The sequence below is a fragment of the Amphibalanus amphitrite genome, unplaced genomic scaffold (assembly GCF_019059575.1).
Source record: "Amphibalanus amphitrite isolate SeventyFive unplaced genomic scaffold, NRLGWU_Aamphi_draft 000418F_arrow, whole genome shotgun sequence".
Taxonomy (NCBI): Eukaryota; Metazoa; Arthropoda; class Thecostraca; order Balanomorpha; family Balanidae; genus Amphibalanus; species Amphibalanus amphitrite.
In genome coordinates this window covers 381822-396614 of record NW_024881912.1, presented here as the reverse complement: position 1 = coordinate 396614, position 14793 = coordinate 381822, and the positions used below count along the sequence as shown (strand labels likewise).

The 14793-nt window shown below is 50.2% G+C and overlaps 1 protein-coding gene across 2 annotated transcripts; it reads left to right on the top strand.

The window, feature by feature from the left end:
- The first annotated feature begins 1035 nt into the window (after positions 1 to 1035).
- Positions 1036 to 14729, top strand: LOC122391022 (outer dynein arm-docking complex subunit 3-like). 2 transcript variants are annotated; one of them, XM_043384543.1, is made up of 11 exons: positions 1036 to 1548; positions 2009 to 2130; positions 2408 to 2560; positions 4987 to 5079; positions 5394 to 5695; positions 5961 to 6141; positions 12202 to 12389; positions 12561 to 12705; positions 12836 to 12973; positions 13401 to 13523; positions 13827 to 14729. In XM_043384543.1, the coding sequence occupies exons 1-11, from the start codon at positions 1449 to 1451 to the stop codon at positions 14007 to 14009; spliced, it is 1728 nt and encodes a 575-aa protein (XP_043240478.1). In that variant the 5' UTR covers positions 1036 to 1448; the 3' UTR covers positions 14010 to 14729. The 2 variants fall into 2 exon arrangements, with proteins under 2 accessions (XP_043240478.1, XP_043240477.1); XM_043384542.1 differs by having other exon boundaries at positions 1048 to 1548; positions 2009 to 2129; positions 2404 to 2560.
- Positions 14730 to 14793: the final 64 nt, after the last annotated feature.

Below are 14793 nucleotides of genomic sequence, written 5' to 3'. Positions count from 1 at the left end.
TGTTTTGCAATAAGATCATCGTTTAGGGAGAAAGCAAGTGAAAACATTTGCAAGAGAGCACCATAAAACATCGCTTGGTGTGGTTTTGTTTCGACAGAGATACTGCCTGGATTTTTATTGTCGTTCCAGGCGCGAACAAATGGCTGGAACAGTTAGCAATGGTCTCTATTTTGTTGCATGCGTTAGGGCTTCTCTGATGATTCATTTTAATATTCAGCTGTCGTTATGTATAATTCCCGAGCTACAAATGTACAAAACGTACATAGACAAGAAGTGGCCATCTACACTCATGTAGTCTCACACAACCGCAGTCCCCTTCTACACGGAACTGTCACTTCTGTCATTCTTAAGTTTTGTCACTCTCTGTCACTAACCCCTCGCCCGAGGCCGACCGATTGGTCAAGGTCAGGTGTAGGACTTTGCCCCTTGGGAGGTAGACTGACCCGCTGTTGCTAGGCGGCGCGACAGCCGCCGACCGGTCGGCTCAGGACCCCAACGGTAAGCTCAGCCCTTCTGTGCATACGTAACCCATGATAGCCATGATAGCTCTAGAACACACAATGACACGTTGCTTCTGAGAATTCGGTTTTCCTACGGATAATGCATCTTTTTTATTTCTGTTCGAAATTCAAAGGAAAAAAACATTTTTATCAGTCTAGAGCAGAAAACAAAAACTTCTGAGCCTGCCAAACATTTTTATCCTCTTTTTTACATCAAGATCATGTCTTCATGTCTTTAGCTGCTCTGGTTTTGCTTAAAATTATATTTTCTTTTTGTATCAATCAACCAAATATTTTAATAACTTTAATCGTTTTAATTGCTCCTCGAATCTGCTTAGACTGGATCAATTAGAAAGTAAAGACCCCAATACACCGTTTTCGACATGTATCATGATGCTCCTGCTTGAAAGAACCATTAAAGTATATTCCTTAGCCGTGATGGCCGTGTTATACAGGGATTTATGTCATTATTTTCACGGAGGTGCGCCTGAAAGTCGACTTGCATATAAATCAGGCATTTTTCGAGGCGCTCTTTGGATTTCTTTGAGAACTATTGATGCGATTGATGCACGGCCCTGCAACTCCATGCAAAGTCTATGATTGAGCACTAAACTATTGAGCGTGATATTATCTTATTGCCGATTTAATGATATATCGAACCACATAATTTTGCCTCCCATCGAGCACTCGAAGTGGTTCTATTGTTTCATATCAAGCATTGATCTTTCGGAGCAACACGCATTTTTGACTTAGTTTATTGATTATTGCTGACCAAACAAGTGGCGTAGTGCGTAGGCACCCATTGGAGACAGCCCAGCTGGTTGCCATAGTTTGAGTGATCAATACGGTGTCGGGCGAAAGTCACCGAGGCTTCGGGCTGACACAGTGATAGTGCAAACGAACGTATTTCCTTATCCATTTCGCTGGTTTTGAAGTAGAGATAAAGCAATGGCTCGTCACTGTACAACAGCAACGCTTGCCAAGCAACTTCCTAAACAGGAAGTCGGTCAACAGCTCAGTGAATGGAGGAAACGGCTCCAACTTTTGGGTAAGTACCTTTAGATCTGGCGTTGCAATACTGAGCGACGCTACATCGAACGATAGTCACAATAATATAAAAAAAACTTCAGGTGCTTTTTATGTCACAAGACGTGAGATGATGACAATGTCGGATTCACGCTTTACAGCTTCTATAGTAATTTCAATCTTGCATCATGTGCACAAGATTGTATTGAGTAAATCAACCCAACTCAAGCATACTTTTGATCGCGATCTGCGAGACCCTTGTGACATCCGTGCGCAATCATTTTCAACAACAACACATTATTTGTTATTCTGTTAGCGCACCATGTGATGTCGGCAATAGCTCCGTCCATTCCAAAATGTTATCGGTTGTTGAGGTTATCAATTGGTCATCTAAGCGTGGGTGTCAATAAATGTAAACTGCATGTAAAAAGGGGCAGGACGCCCATCATCCCCTGACGCATCGGGACACCTCTTTTTTCTAGAGGGTGAGAAGAAAGCCAACTATGAAGAGGGCGAAGAAGAAAAGAAGAGGAATATTGCTTTGATCCAATCATTGAAGAAAGATATACGAATTATGAAGGAAAAGGCAGAGCGGTCTGGAAAGGCAAGTGACATTCGTTGTTGGTTGTGATTGTCATACGCTAAAGTTTTATCATGCATATTGCATAGGCAGTTTGATGCATATAGTCATAGGCACAGTGCTTAGAAAGTCAGAGTGCTTGCTCGTGGGCTCTGAGTTAAAATCATCAAGGCTCAAAAATCTCAGGTGCACTAACCGATGCTGATAGAGGAGCACTGAACAGGCAGTTACCTTCAGATAGTTTGTTTGTTCAGCCAGCACAGCCCTAAGTGTCATGTCAGTACCTATATGGTGTCGGCAGAACGAGCTGCTGATGCGGGACGCCCTGGAAGGCATGGCCACCGCCAGCGTAGCCCACCAGCACGTGGAGCCCGTCTCCAAGCTGGACAGCAAGAACGACCGGCTGGGCGACCTCACCAATAAGCTGAACAAGCTGCGCTCCGTGACCGCCAAGGTGGGATGGGGTGCCGGGTGAGCCGGTCGACCCATGCGCTGAGACAATGGGGCTGACAGAGAAAAAATGATCAGCGGAAATGCTTTTAAAACGATTTCTTATGAAGAGGTCTCTCGATTATCCCCTGGTGACTACGATAAGCTGTGCCTTGCCTTGCTACTTGTTAAGCAAGGATTGTCGGACTTAATATTCCATGGCAGGACACTATTCGTATTTCATTCATGACCTTAAGTTGACCTTTAGTAAGCGTACCGCAATACTGATTGCAATATAACCAGTATAACGCCTTTTGGGGCGACTAACGGAGCGAGCGAGAGGGTGAGCCTTGCACGTGCGAAATTTCGAGGGGTACCTCCAACTGACTTGTGCACGGCACCCTACTAACCGGTCTCTAGCGATGTGCCAAATTTGAGCACAATCGGCCCAGCCGTTCTCGAGATCTGGAAGCGGCACCCTGCACGTGCGCACGTGCAAAATGGGTCCCAACTGACTTGTGCACGGCACCCTACTAACTGCTCCGTAACCGTGTACCAAATTTGAGCGCAATCGGTCCAGCCGTTCTCGAGATCTGGAAACGACCCCTGCATGTGCGCACGTGCAGCAGCACCCCAACTCTGGCACATGGATATGCATTGCCTAGTGGGTGCCTACCTACATGCCAACTCTCAGCGCAATCGGCCCAGTAGTTACCGAGATATTGCAACAATTGCAAAAGTGACACCTCTTCGTTTTGCACGTGGCACGTGCATAAGGGGTCACCCACATGCATCGGGAATAGTGCAATACTTGGTAGAAGGAATGAAGCTACCCTACAAAAATTACCGCATGTAAATCGGTCAAGTGGTTGCTGAGATATAAGCCTCGCAAAAGCGTGACCACGGCCGGCCGGCCGGCCGGCCGCTCATACTCAGAAATTTCCGTTAATCTAAGGAAAGACTACGCTCGCTTCGCTCGCTCCGTAATGACTTTTTTGGTAATAGCAAAACCAGTATAACGCCTTTTGGGGCGACTAACGGAGCGAGCGAGAGGGTGGGCCTTGCACGTGCGAAATTGCGAGGGGGTACCTCCAACTGACTTGTGCACGGCACCCTACTAACTGGTCTCTAGCGATGTGCCAAATTTGGGCACAATCGGCCCAGCCGTTCTCGAGATCTGGAAGCGGCACCCTGCACGTGCGCACGTGCAAAATGGGTCCCAACTGACTTGTGCACGGCACCCTACTAACCGGTCCCTAACCGTGTACTAAATTTGAGCGCAATCGGTCCAGCCGTTCTCGAGATCTGGAAACGACCCCTGCACGTGCGCACGTGCAGCAGCACCCCAACTCTGGCACATGGATATGCATTGCCTAGTGGGTGCCTACCTACATGCCAACTCTCAGCGCAATCGGCCCAGTAGTTACCGAGATATTGCAACAATTGCAAAAGTGACACCTCTTCGTTTTGCACGTGGCACGTGCATAAGGGGTCACCCACATGCATCGGGAATAGTGCAATACTTGGTAGAAGGAATGAAGCTACCCTACAAAAATTACCGCATGTAAATCGGTCAAGTGGTTGCTGAGATATAAGCCTCGCAAAAGCGTGACCACGGCCGGCCGGCCGGCCGGCCGCTCATACTCAGAAATTTCCGTTAATCTAAGGAAAGACTACGCTCGCTTCGCTCGCTCCGTAATGACTTTTTTGGTAATAGCAAAACCAGTATAACGCCTTTTGGGGCGACTAACGGAGCGAGCGAGAGGGTGGGCCTTGCACGTGCGAAATTGCGAGGGGGTACCTCCAACTGACTTGTGCACGGCACCCTACTAACTGGTCTCTAGCGATGTGCCAAATTTGGGCACAATCGGCCCAGCCGTTCTCGAGATCTGGAAGCGGCACCCTGCACGTGCGCACGTGCAAAATGGGTCCCAACTGACTTGTGCACGGCACCCTACTAACCGGTCCCTAACCGTGTACTAAATTTGAGCGCAATCGGTCCAGCCGTTCTCGAGATCTGGAAACGACCCCTGCACGTGCGCACGTGCAGCAGCACCCCAACTCTGGCACATGTATATGCAGTGCCTAGTGGGTGCCTACCTACATGCCAACTTTCAGCGCAATCGGCCAAGTAGTTACCGAGATATTGCAACAATTACAAAAGTGACACCTCTTCGTTTTGCACGTGGCACGTGCATAAGGGGTCACCCACATGCATCGGGAATAGTCCAATACTTGGTAGAAGGAATGAAGCTACCCTACAAAAATTACCGCGTGTAAATCGGTCAAGTGGTTGCTGAGATATAAGCCTCGCAAAAGCGTGACCACGGCCGGCCGGCCGCTCATACTCAGAAATTTCCGTTAATCTAAGGAAAGACTACGCTCGCTTCGCTCGCTCCGTAATAAAGTCCATGTCATGAACAGAGCCAAAAACTCATGTTTTTTCTGCAGAAGAGGCAGAAACTGGCCTCCATCATGGCGACATTTGAGGACGCCGTTGTAGACAACATCGTCTATGAGGAGAACCGTCAGCCAGACGAAGTGGTAAGCCCTGTCTCGAAATAAAGTCGAGATTCCCTAGCTTTCATGTCCGTTTGTTTCGTATTTCCCCTGTCTAGCCATTCGTTTTATCGCAATGAAACTTTTCAAAAACCGTCTTACAGTTTGGAGGAAATTCAGGTTAAAGCGATCAATAATGCATAACCGCTTAGATAATCATTGCAGGTCAATAGAATACTCCTTCCGACTTCAATGTTAGCCATTTTATGTCAAGTTCAATCTAAAAATCGTGTCCCAGTGTGCATAGCTTTCGGGACATCCCAAACATCAATGCCATTGGCGTTCACCTTTCCGTGCAGCACGTTCGGGACCTCAACAACCGCCTGGACTGCATGTCCAAGAAGCTCCTGGAGGCGCAGATGGTTCGGGACAAGTACCGCGGCGTGGTAAGCTCTCTGCGCGCCGAGCAGATGACCTACGCCAGCCGGCTGCAGCTGATGCAGCGCCGGCTGGGGGAGGCGGCCGGCGCGCGCTCTGCCGTCACCAGGGCCGAACAGTACGCCGCCTCTGTGCGAGAGACGGCCCAGTCTCAGCTGTCACAGAGCCAGCAGCTCTCCAGCGAGTGGAGGCAGGAGCGAGACTCCAAACTCAACGAGTACAAGTGAGTGGGCGCTGAGCAAGGAGGAAGGAAGGGGCAGCTGAGGCTGAGTTAAATATCATCAACCAGTTTCGGGGACAAGATTTATTGGCTATGTTTTCATTGTGGTCAATAGGATATTTTGCCATGTTATCGATTTCGCCATATTTTTACCATAACTTCGATGGCACACTCCCATCAAGTCACTGACCTCTCACCCTCACTCCTCAAATGACGCACCTCTCACCTCGTTCCCCTCCCCACCCCGCCTCCCCGTTCCTCCTCCCAGACGTCAGGCGGAGAAGCAGCGCTCCGAGTACCTACACCTGCGTCGGCAGCTGTACCTGGGCGGTACTGAGCACCCCCTGCAGTCAGAGGCGTCCAGCGGCGGCGTCAAGCTGGCTCCCAACGTCAGCCAGCTGGTGTCCGACCAGCTGCACGGCCTCTACGAGCAGGCCAAACAGATGATGGTGAGCTGATGCGGCATGATCGTGGGGAAGGGTGGCTGGTTACGAGAGAAGCTGTTGGTCTTGGTTTCCGAGAAGTGTTACCATGATGTGTAAGGGAGATATAGTAACGTATACGAGAGCGAGCAAAAGTATATTTTTTAATCCCGACCAAAACAGACACATCAATTTTCTAACGAAAAGACTCGTGCACATTAGCACGTGCTAATTGGTGTTTAGCACCCCTACAGCCCCCCTCCAAGTCGGACAGTCACACCGACTTCACGAGCACATTACTTCTGTAAGTCTAGTTTCAGGTGACGCCGATTACGGATCGTCACGCGGCCAGTGCCCTGCATCTTGACCAAGTACTTTCGGAACGGAGACTTTTCTACGATGACACCTCGGCGGTCCCAGGCTTTGGTTCTGGCGTCCTGACAGAGGACGCTGTCGCCGACCGACATTTCGGAGAGGTCCTTGGTGCCGACGTCATAAGCGGCCTTGCTTTTCTCGCCGCGGGTGACCATGGAGAGCTCCCGTCGGCGGAGATCCCGGCACCACTCGGGGCTCAGCTTGTACCGCTGTGACGGTGACGGGATGCTGTCGCGGAGGTGCCTGCCCAGCGCCAGCTGTGCCGGGGACCGACCGCCGTCTCGTAGCGGCGTATTTCTGTACATCAGCAGCGCCTGTGCTGCCTCATCCGTGTTGAGATGACCTCCTCTTCCTGTGTGTTCGCGTATGATGCGCTTGGCTGTCTTAACGGCGGCCTCAGCTCGGCCGTTCGACTGAGGGTAGTGGGCTGACGAGAGGCGCCAACGGACGCCCCACCTGCGCAGGAACAGCTGGAAGGGCCGCCCTGACAGGTTGGGTCCGCCATCAGACGACAGCTCTTGAGGTGCGCCCCATCTGTGGAACAGCTGGCGGAATACTCCGCAGAGCGCTTCTGACGTCACAGCTGAGCGAAAATGGTGAACTTCCAGCCAGCCTGTCAGCCGGTCAGCGTAGCTCAGGTACATGTTTCCGTTGAGCTCAAACATGTCGGCGACCACTTGCTGGAACGGGTAGTCTGGGGCTGGGGAGGGAAGCAGTGGTTCTCTTTGCTGAGACGGCGCGTGGCGACGGCACTGCTCACAGTGCCGGGCATGGTCTTGGACGTCATGTTCCATGCCGGGCCAGTAAACAACCTGTCTAGCTCGTGCCAGCATGGAAGATGAGCCTTGATGCGCAGAGTGCAGGTTTTTGATGATCTGACGGCGGAGGTTCCTGGGAATAACCAGTCTCAGGTCCTTTTCGTCTACGCCGTACATCAAAAGGTCGTCGGCTATGCACAGACAGTCTCGGACATTGTAGAAGTCTCGCACTAGTGGGTCTTCTTGGGCCCGAGTATTGGCGAAATTGTCTGACGATACCTTCTGAGACAGCAGCTGATACTGCTCGTCAGACTGCGCAGCGTCTTTGACGTGTTGGGGATCCATGGCTATGACGTCTTCTGAGGTGGCCGTTAATGCTGCCACAATGGCGCCCAGGGCCTCCAGATCCTCACTAACATCCGTGTCATCCTTGTCTGGTTCTAGAGCGCCGACTGGGTACCTCGAGAGCGTGTCTGCGGCCAGCTTCTGCTTCCCAGGCAAGTGCTTGATCCGGTAGTCGAACAGCAGCGTCTTCTCCTTGAGACGAAGCAGCCTTGGGTTTGATATGTCACCGAGGGCTCTGTTGCCAAGGATTTTCACCAGCGGCCGGTGGTCCACGAGAAGAAGGAAGCCCGGATTACCGAGGAGGAACAGCCTGGCCTTCTTGAAGCACCACGCCACGGCCAGTGCCTCGCCTTCCACCGCTGAGCAGGGTTGTATACGACTCAATCAATAGCAATCAATTCAATCACGACAAATTTGGGAAACCAATCAACTCAATCAAGTCAGAGCAGTTTTCGGGCATTGATTCAATCGACTCAAACGCGACAATGAAAGGAATCAATCAACTCAATCAAACGACTCAAACCAAGACATACATTAGGTTTTTTGCCCCACCAACTTGGAAAAGTGTCCATAGCAGTCTGGTGTACCTACCTACCTACCTACCTACAGAAGAAACATAAAAATATTGTCATTTAAAATTATAAGTATGCTAAGCTTTTATAAATCCTTATTCTACGTCTTTTGATATTTTGGTTAGTTGACGTCATTGATTATCATGTAGTAGGTATGGTAGATCATCATAAAATAAATCGGTTGTACAACACCAATTTCGTTTTAATTATTATTTCATTTGAAATAAAACCACTTGATCATATTTGGTAAAATATTTTAAGGAAAATGAAATATATTAAATATGTTATGCATTGCTTAGGCTCTCAGGAGAAAAGGATCAACAAACGTTCAGCTGCAAATTAAACAATGCAGCAAATTAGCTATTAATTAGGTACGTAAACGTAATTAGCGAGACGAAAACGGTGCTTATGTTTCAGTTATTTTTTGTAGGGGTTTCAGATATTTATAGAGTTCAGTGGGTTGTTTCTGTGGAGATGTGGAGATGTGAATTAATAATTAATCACACTTTATTAGTATATAGGGCCTTGCACTTTATAAACTGGATAAAAAAACGTTTCCTGCTGAGTGCTGAAAGGTAGGTAGGTGCATCGCCAGGTTCTATCACCAGGATTGGAGCAGTTATTGCAGTTGAAAGTCAAAGTTGGCTGTTCATGTTTAGGCCCTGTTCTTTATTTGGCCATCTACCCCATATTGCAGTTGTGATGACAAGCAGTTTTCAGTGTAGTTTTGTGATCTTTAATATCATCAATTGGTGGCATTATTTTTCGTCAACTAAAACTTATTTGAACTTTCCATTCAATCGACTCAATCATACGAGTCACTCTAATTTTCGGGAATCAAATCAGTCAACCAGTCGCTAAAGTCAAACGAGTCAGTCAACCAGTCATCTCGAAAAGTCAATCGACTCAATCCAATCAACTCAAAATACGCGTTGAAACAAATCAATCAATTCAATCGACTTGATTGGTATACAACCCTGCCGCTGAGTAGTTTGATTCCGCCGAAGACAGATGGCGGCTACCACAGAGGGCCAGCTTCCAGCCCCCTGTACAGCAGAACGGCGCTTGATCTTTGGCACAGCTGCAGTGCTGCTGGAGGATCACGAAACCAATTCCATTTCTGGACCAGTCGGTCACCACGGCGGTTGGCCGGGACCGGTCGAAGTAGGCGAGTCCATTTGCCGCCATACTGGATATGGCTTCTTTGGTTTTGTTCAAGATCGTCTGGAGATTCTGATCCCAGTAGACTTTCTTGGAAGCTCCAGGCTTCAGAAGATCTCTGAATGGTTCCATCAGGGGTGAGACGGCCATGAACGGCGCGAGCTGGTTCACCAGCCCAAACCAGGATCTGATGTCTGTGATGGATGGCTGCTCCGGCATAGGGAAGTTCTTTATGGCTGACAGCTTGTCGCCTGTTGGCTTGTAGTCTTCCCATCCTAGGAAATAGTCGACGAACTCGACATCACGACGACAGAACTTGAACTTGTCGGGGTTCAATGTCACGCCGTTTCTGCCACACAGCGTGAGGTAGTCGAATGTGTGGAAGAACGCTTGTTTGATATCTGCATCGTACAGCAGAGTGTCGTCGATGCATTTACACTGTCTTTCCACACCAGCGACTATGTCATCATATCTTTTTGTGTAGGCGTCACCAGCTGAACAGTGACCCTGCGGTGTACGCAGATACTGATATCGGCCGTACTCAGTGATGAAGGTTGTCAGTTTGCGACTTTCCTCGTCTAGCATCACTTGGTGATACCCATTAAAGGCGTCTAGAACCGTCTTGTAGCTTTTTTGGGGGGATGCTGCTTACCATGTCGAATGGTGGAGGGGTATGGTGAGTCTCGCGGAGACACGCTTTGTTACCGGGCTGGAAATCCACCGTTCTCCTCGGTTTGCCGTCCTTTTTCGGTACGGTGACCATCCTGAAGCACCACTCCGAGGGCTCTCCGGCAGGAACTGGTCTCAGGATACCCCTGGCGACATCTTCATCCAGCTGACGCTTGACCTCTTTCTTCCAGTGATGTGGAATTGGAATGGGTGTGTGAGCGACGAACGGCTCAGCTCCATCCTTCAGGTGGATGTGGTGTAGCGGCCCCGACATGGCCGGGAGCGGCTGACACGTGGTGTTGAAGGTGCTGTCCGAGAAGTGCTCCTTCAGCCAGGCCTCCAGCTTTGGTATGTTTCCCTCCGTGGGTGGAAACGGGAGCTGGTTTGGACGATCAGGCAGGTGGTGGGGCCTGTCTGTGGTCATGTCGGCGCCTTCAGGAGGATGATCAGCGCCAGAGATGGCGCCGATCTGGTGACACGGAAAGTCGGCATGTACGATGCTCAGATTCCTACATGCTGATAGCGAGAGGAACATGTCACTGACGCCCGCTACCACAAATATGTCTTCTGTGATTTGCCTGTCTTGAAGGCAAAGCCGCATCCGGATGGTGCCAAGCACTTGCAGACCACCACCGGCTGCATGCTGCAGACGTCTTGGCGTCTTCTTTAAGTGTTTGGGGCTGAGTCCCAGCTGCGTTAGATGTGAGCGACCCATGACGGAGACTTCAGCACCGGTGTCGGCGATGGCGCTGAGAACACGCGACTTGCGGCTGCCGGGGTGAGTCACAGTGAGCTGCAGGCGAGGAAGTCCGCGCCCGACACCAGCTACGACGTTAGGCTCAACGCGCACCGAGCTGAGCGTTGTCTTGCTTCGACACACAGTGCTGAAGTGGCCTTTCTTACCGCACTGGGTGCAGAATTTGTCGTGCGCCGGACAGCCTTGCCGACCCTTGGTGTGTGCAGCGCGCCCACAGAAGGAGCACGGGGCTGCCGGCTGGTGGGATTTGCCCTGCTTCTGTCGGGTGTGAGCGGACATCCTGGCGGCAAGCTCGGGTGCTTGATCTGGATCCGGCTGTTCGATGTCCTCAGCGGTGTCGACTGGAGCTACGGCCGCAGCTACAGAAGTGGCGGAAGCCATCGACAGCTCATGTTTGTCTCTATATGCTGACTCATGCGCTTCACAGTACGAGCGCAGCGCCTCGAAGCTGGAGAAGCTGCTGTGCTTCAGTAGAAGCTCCTGCTGTAGCGCCTCGCTGTGGACGCCGCAGGTGATCTGGTCAGTCAGCATCCAGTCGGTAAGGTCGCTGTTGCAGGAGGGACACGTGAAGCGGCAGTCGGCGGCAGTTTGCTTACACCGGACGACGAACTCTCTGATTGGTTCAGTCGGCGTCTGTGCTAGCGCGTGGAAACGTTTGCGAGCCACAGCTGGGTTGCTACTGTGTTTAGTGATGTTGCCGATTTCCTGCAGTGACTGGTCGACGCTGTAGCTCTGCCATTTATCGCCATGAATAGTATCGATGGCCTGCCGTAGCTGTGCGTCACACATCAGACGTATGTACGTCACGGTGGCTGAATTACAGTCCTGTGTAAGACGCTGGTAGTCACGCCAGTCACGGCAGAACGTGCGGTATTCCACGGAGGACATCTCGTACGTGCCGGTCGGTGGCCTGACGTTTTTGACTTCTCGCTGTACTGAGCGGTTTGAGGATGACTGATCAGGAGCGCTTGTGTTCGGCGCTTGGGCAGCCACGGTATGAGTCAGCTGCTCCATTAGGGAATCTCGCTGGGCCTCGCGCGCCTGGGATTCGAGGAGCGATGCTCGCAGGTCCGTTAGCTGTTGCTGCAGGAGCAAAAGCGGTGAGGTCTCTGCAGCTGATGCAGTGTCATCTGCTGGCGTATTGATGTCGCCGCTGGCCCCCTCAAACTCTTCAGCCGCTGTGGCTAGTTGTAGCAGGGCACTGGGGTCATCACTCGCCATATTGACACTTTTACTTTAATTAATACGACCGCGCCATGTAAGGGAGATATAGTAACGTATACGAGAGCGAGCAAAAGTATATTTTTTAATCCCGACCAAAACAGACACATCAATTTTCTAACGAAAAGACTCGTGCACATTAGCACGTGCTAATTGGTGTTTAGCACCCCTACATGATGCAAAAGAATCAAATATTTTTATGTGTCTTATTCTCGGCTGCGATTTTCAGGAAAGCCTCGGAGCAAGAACTATTGATGACGTCGTGAAACTGTTTGAAATGCAAGCTGACACATCACGACAGCTGACTATGGTATGGAAGGATACGGAAAACAACATCAAGACGCTCAAGAAGAAGAAGCAAGACAATGAACTGGAAATAGAAAAGCTAAAATATGCCGATAACCTTGAAGAAATTAGGTGAGCTTAACGACCGTTACGCGCTCAATAGACAATTTTATGAATGTGACTTTTAAATCATGTCTAGTTTTAAGTGCCACAGTAAAGCAGCATAACGTACCTAACGTACTAGGCGATTCAGTGCTTCCAATCCAATCTCTAGGAACGACTTTTTAACTGTACTTTCCTCAGAATGCGAAACCAGTGTCTGGAGCTGCGGGAGACCATCGAGGGCCACCTGGCCAGGAAGAAGGTGCAGGACGACCGCGTGGAGGTCATCATCGGCACCCTGTCCCGCCTGCGAGCCGGGCTGACGCACATGGTCGACCAGTTCCAGGTATGTTACCGCCTCTGCAGCTGAATGGGTGCAGTTGTTTGCATTTGCTCCACTTAAAAAACAAATGTTTTGATATTTCGAGCACAAATACAAACACATTTTCCAATCTGAGTGTCATATGTTTTTTCAGGAGAACGGTCTGACGGTGTTGAAGTTACCGTCCAAGTCTAGCAGTCAGCTGCCGCCCATCGCCGCCCTGTTCGAGGCGGTCCACACCGCCGTCCAGTTCGTCATGGAGCCGATGCAGACCGTCAACGTGCCGCAAATGGTGAGGTTGCCTCAGTCGGGATCGCTAGGACAGCGTTTCTCTGAGAGAAGTGCATTCCGTGGCATCCGTCCGGGCTAGTGACAGTTTCGTGCACTGCGGTACAGCCTAACAATCGTCCGCTGTATTGCGGCACAGTCTACCGCCGAGCGACAGACTTACCCGTCGCGCATCGACGGGAGAGTTACAGAGTCATCACTTTCTCTTAGAACATTAGAACACACATGTTATGCCCGTGCTAGGCCTAGGTTTCGTCACTGCTGGGCCTATCAAATTTCGATCTACTGTGCTGAGAATAAAACGCTCGCTGGTTGTTTTAATGCCAATGTCTCTGAGTTCTCACATACGTAGCTCCACGTTCCTCGAAGAGTGATTCAGGGGCGTGAGCCTAGAGCACGGGCTGACAGTCCCTTCCTATTTCTCTCCACAGATGCTGGAAATGGATGCCAAGGAGTTTTCTGCCACCAAGTCAGAACTGGACGCGCTGGATCACAAAGTGCGCGGCGTTCCCCCCATCCGACCGCCGGGAAAGAAACGGTTCTCGTTCTTGCTGGTAAGTTCAACGGTACATTGTGTTTGTGCTTCTACTCGCATTCCTTCTAATACTTCTACTCGCAAAAGAAGGAATATCTTGGGGGAAAAGTAAAAGTGAAAGCGAGGAAATCACAGGCCCTTTGAAAGGGGCCTCTTAATTCCATGGATAGCTTCAACTTCAACTTGAACTTCAAAAAGTTGTTAATCTTATCGTTGACTCATACTAAAGTCTTATCAATAAGACCTTAAACGATAAGCGTTACGATTTTTAAACCATGTAAGATTTCTAACCACCGCTCACCGTGCCTCCCCTGTGTTACAGCTGGACCGTCCAGACGTAATAGACGAGGGTCCGAGCGTGCTGACCCGGGCACAGATGAAGCGGCACGCCCAGGTCATGATCGAGGCCCGACAGAGGAAGATCCGGCCGCCCACCAGCCGCGACCTGCGGAAGACGCGGCGGCGCAGCACGGTCATAGACAGGGGCCTGCAGGCCATGTTCTGAACGCACCGGGCAGGGGGAGTGGGTAACTATGACCGTGATTACACTGAGCCTGCATTATTTCTGCACATAATTGGAGTCGCACAGCTTGTGTCGCGAACAAGCTGCGCTGTACTTCCTATACGTGTCTCCTGCGCTTCAGTAGCTGGCGCAGGATAGATGCATGGCTATCGTTCGAGATAACCTTGTCATCAACATTTATGAATTCAAGGAAGGTAAGGCCTGCTCAACCGAAACATGAATCATTTGTCGACTTGGGCACGGCTCTTCTATCTATTGTCGTGTGTCTTGTGTCTCAAAGCCATGGACTGACTGAATGTTTTCGGAGTCGAGCAGCGTTCCACGAAATCGACTACGATTATTCGAAACGATCAAGCGATTCGAACTTGAAATGAATCAGCATTTCACCGCGTAGCCATGACGCCAATTTTACAAATAATGCGAACTGAATGCGCTATTGGAGGATGTGTATGATTGTTTAATGATGTTCATTGTCGCAAAAGGTAGCATCAAAGTCCTGCTTACCCGATTCCAGATCTGAATGATGAGTAACATGAACTAGGATTTGCATCAGTTCAGCACTGGAGTTTTGGTAGCCTAGCAGGACACGTGTATGATTGTTTTGCATTCATCGTGTTTCACGCTTGTTCATCCTGGTTGCTAAGCACTCATGTACAAATACAGCATCCGGCTCTTATGGTACATACCCATCGCTCGACATCCGTTTCTCTTTGACCCAGGCATTTAAGATACCTTTTCTCAAATGTCTGACAAGGTCGTACCAAGT

Excerpts from the sequence above, each read along its gene's own strand:
- LOC122391022 (XM_043384542.1), top strand. The coding sequence starts at position 1,449 with ATGGCTCGTCACTGTACAACAGCAACGCTTGCCAAGCAACTTCCTAAA. Across the intron at positions 5,696-5,960 it reads TCCAAACTCAACGAGTACAA|ACGTCAGGCGGAGAAGCAGC; the intron begins GTGAGTGGGCGC and ends TCCTCCTCCCAG. Across the intron at positions 12,974-13,400 it reads CCGTCAACGTGCCGCAAATG|ATGCTGGAAATGGATGCCAA; the intron begins GTGAGGTTGCCT and ends TTCTCTCCACAG.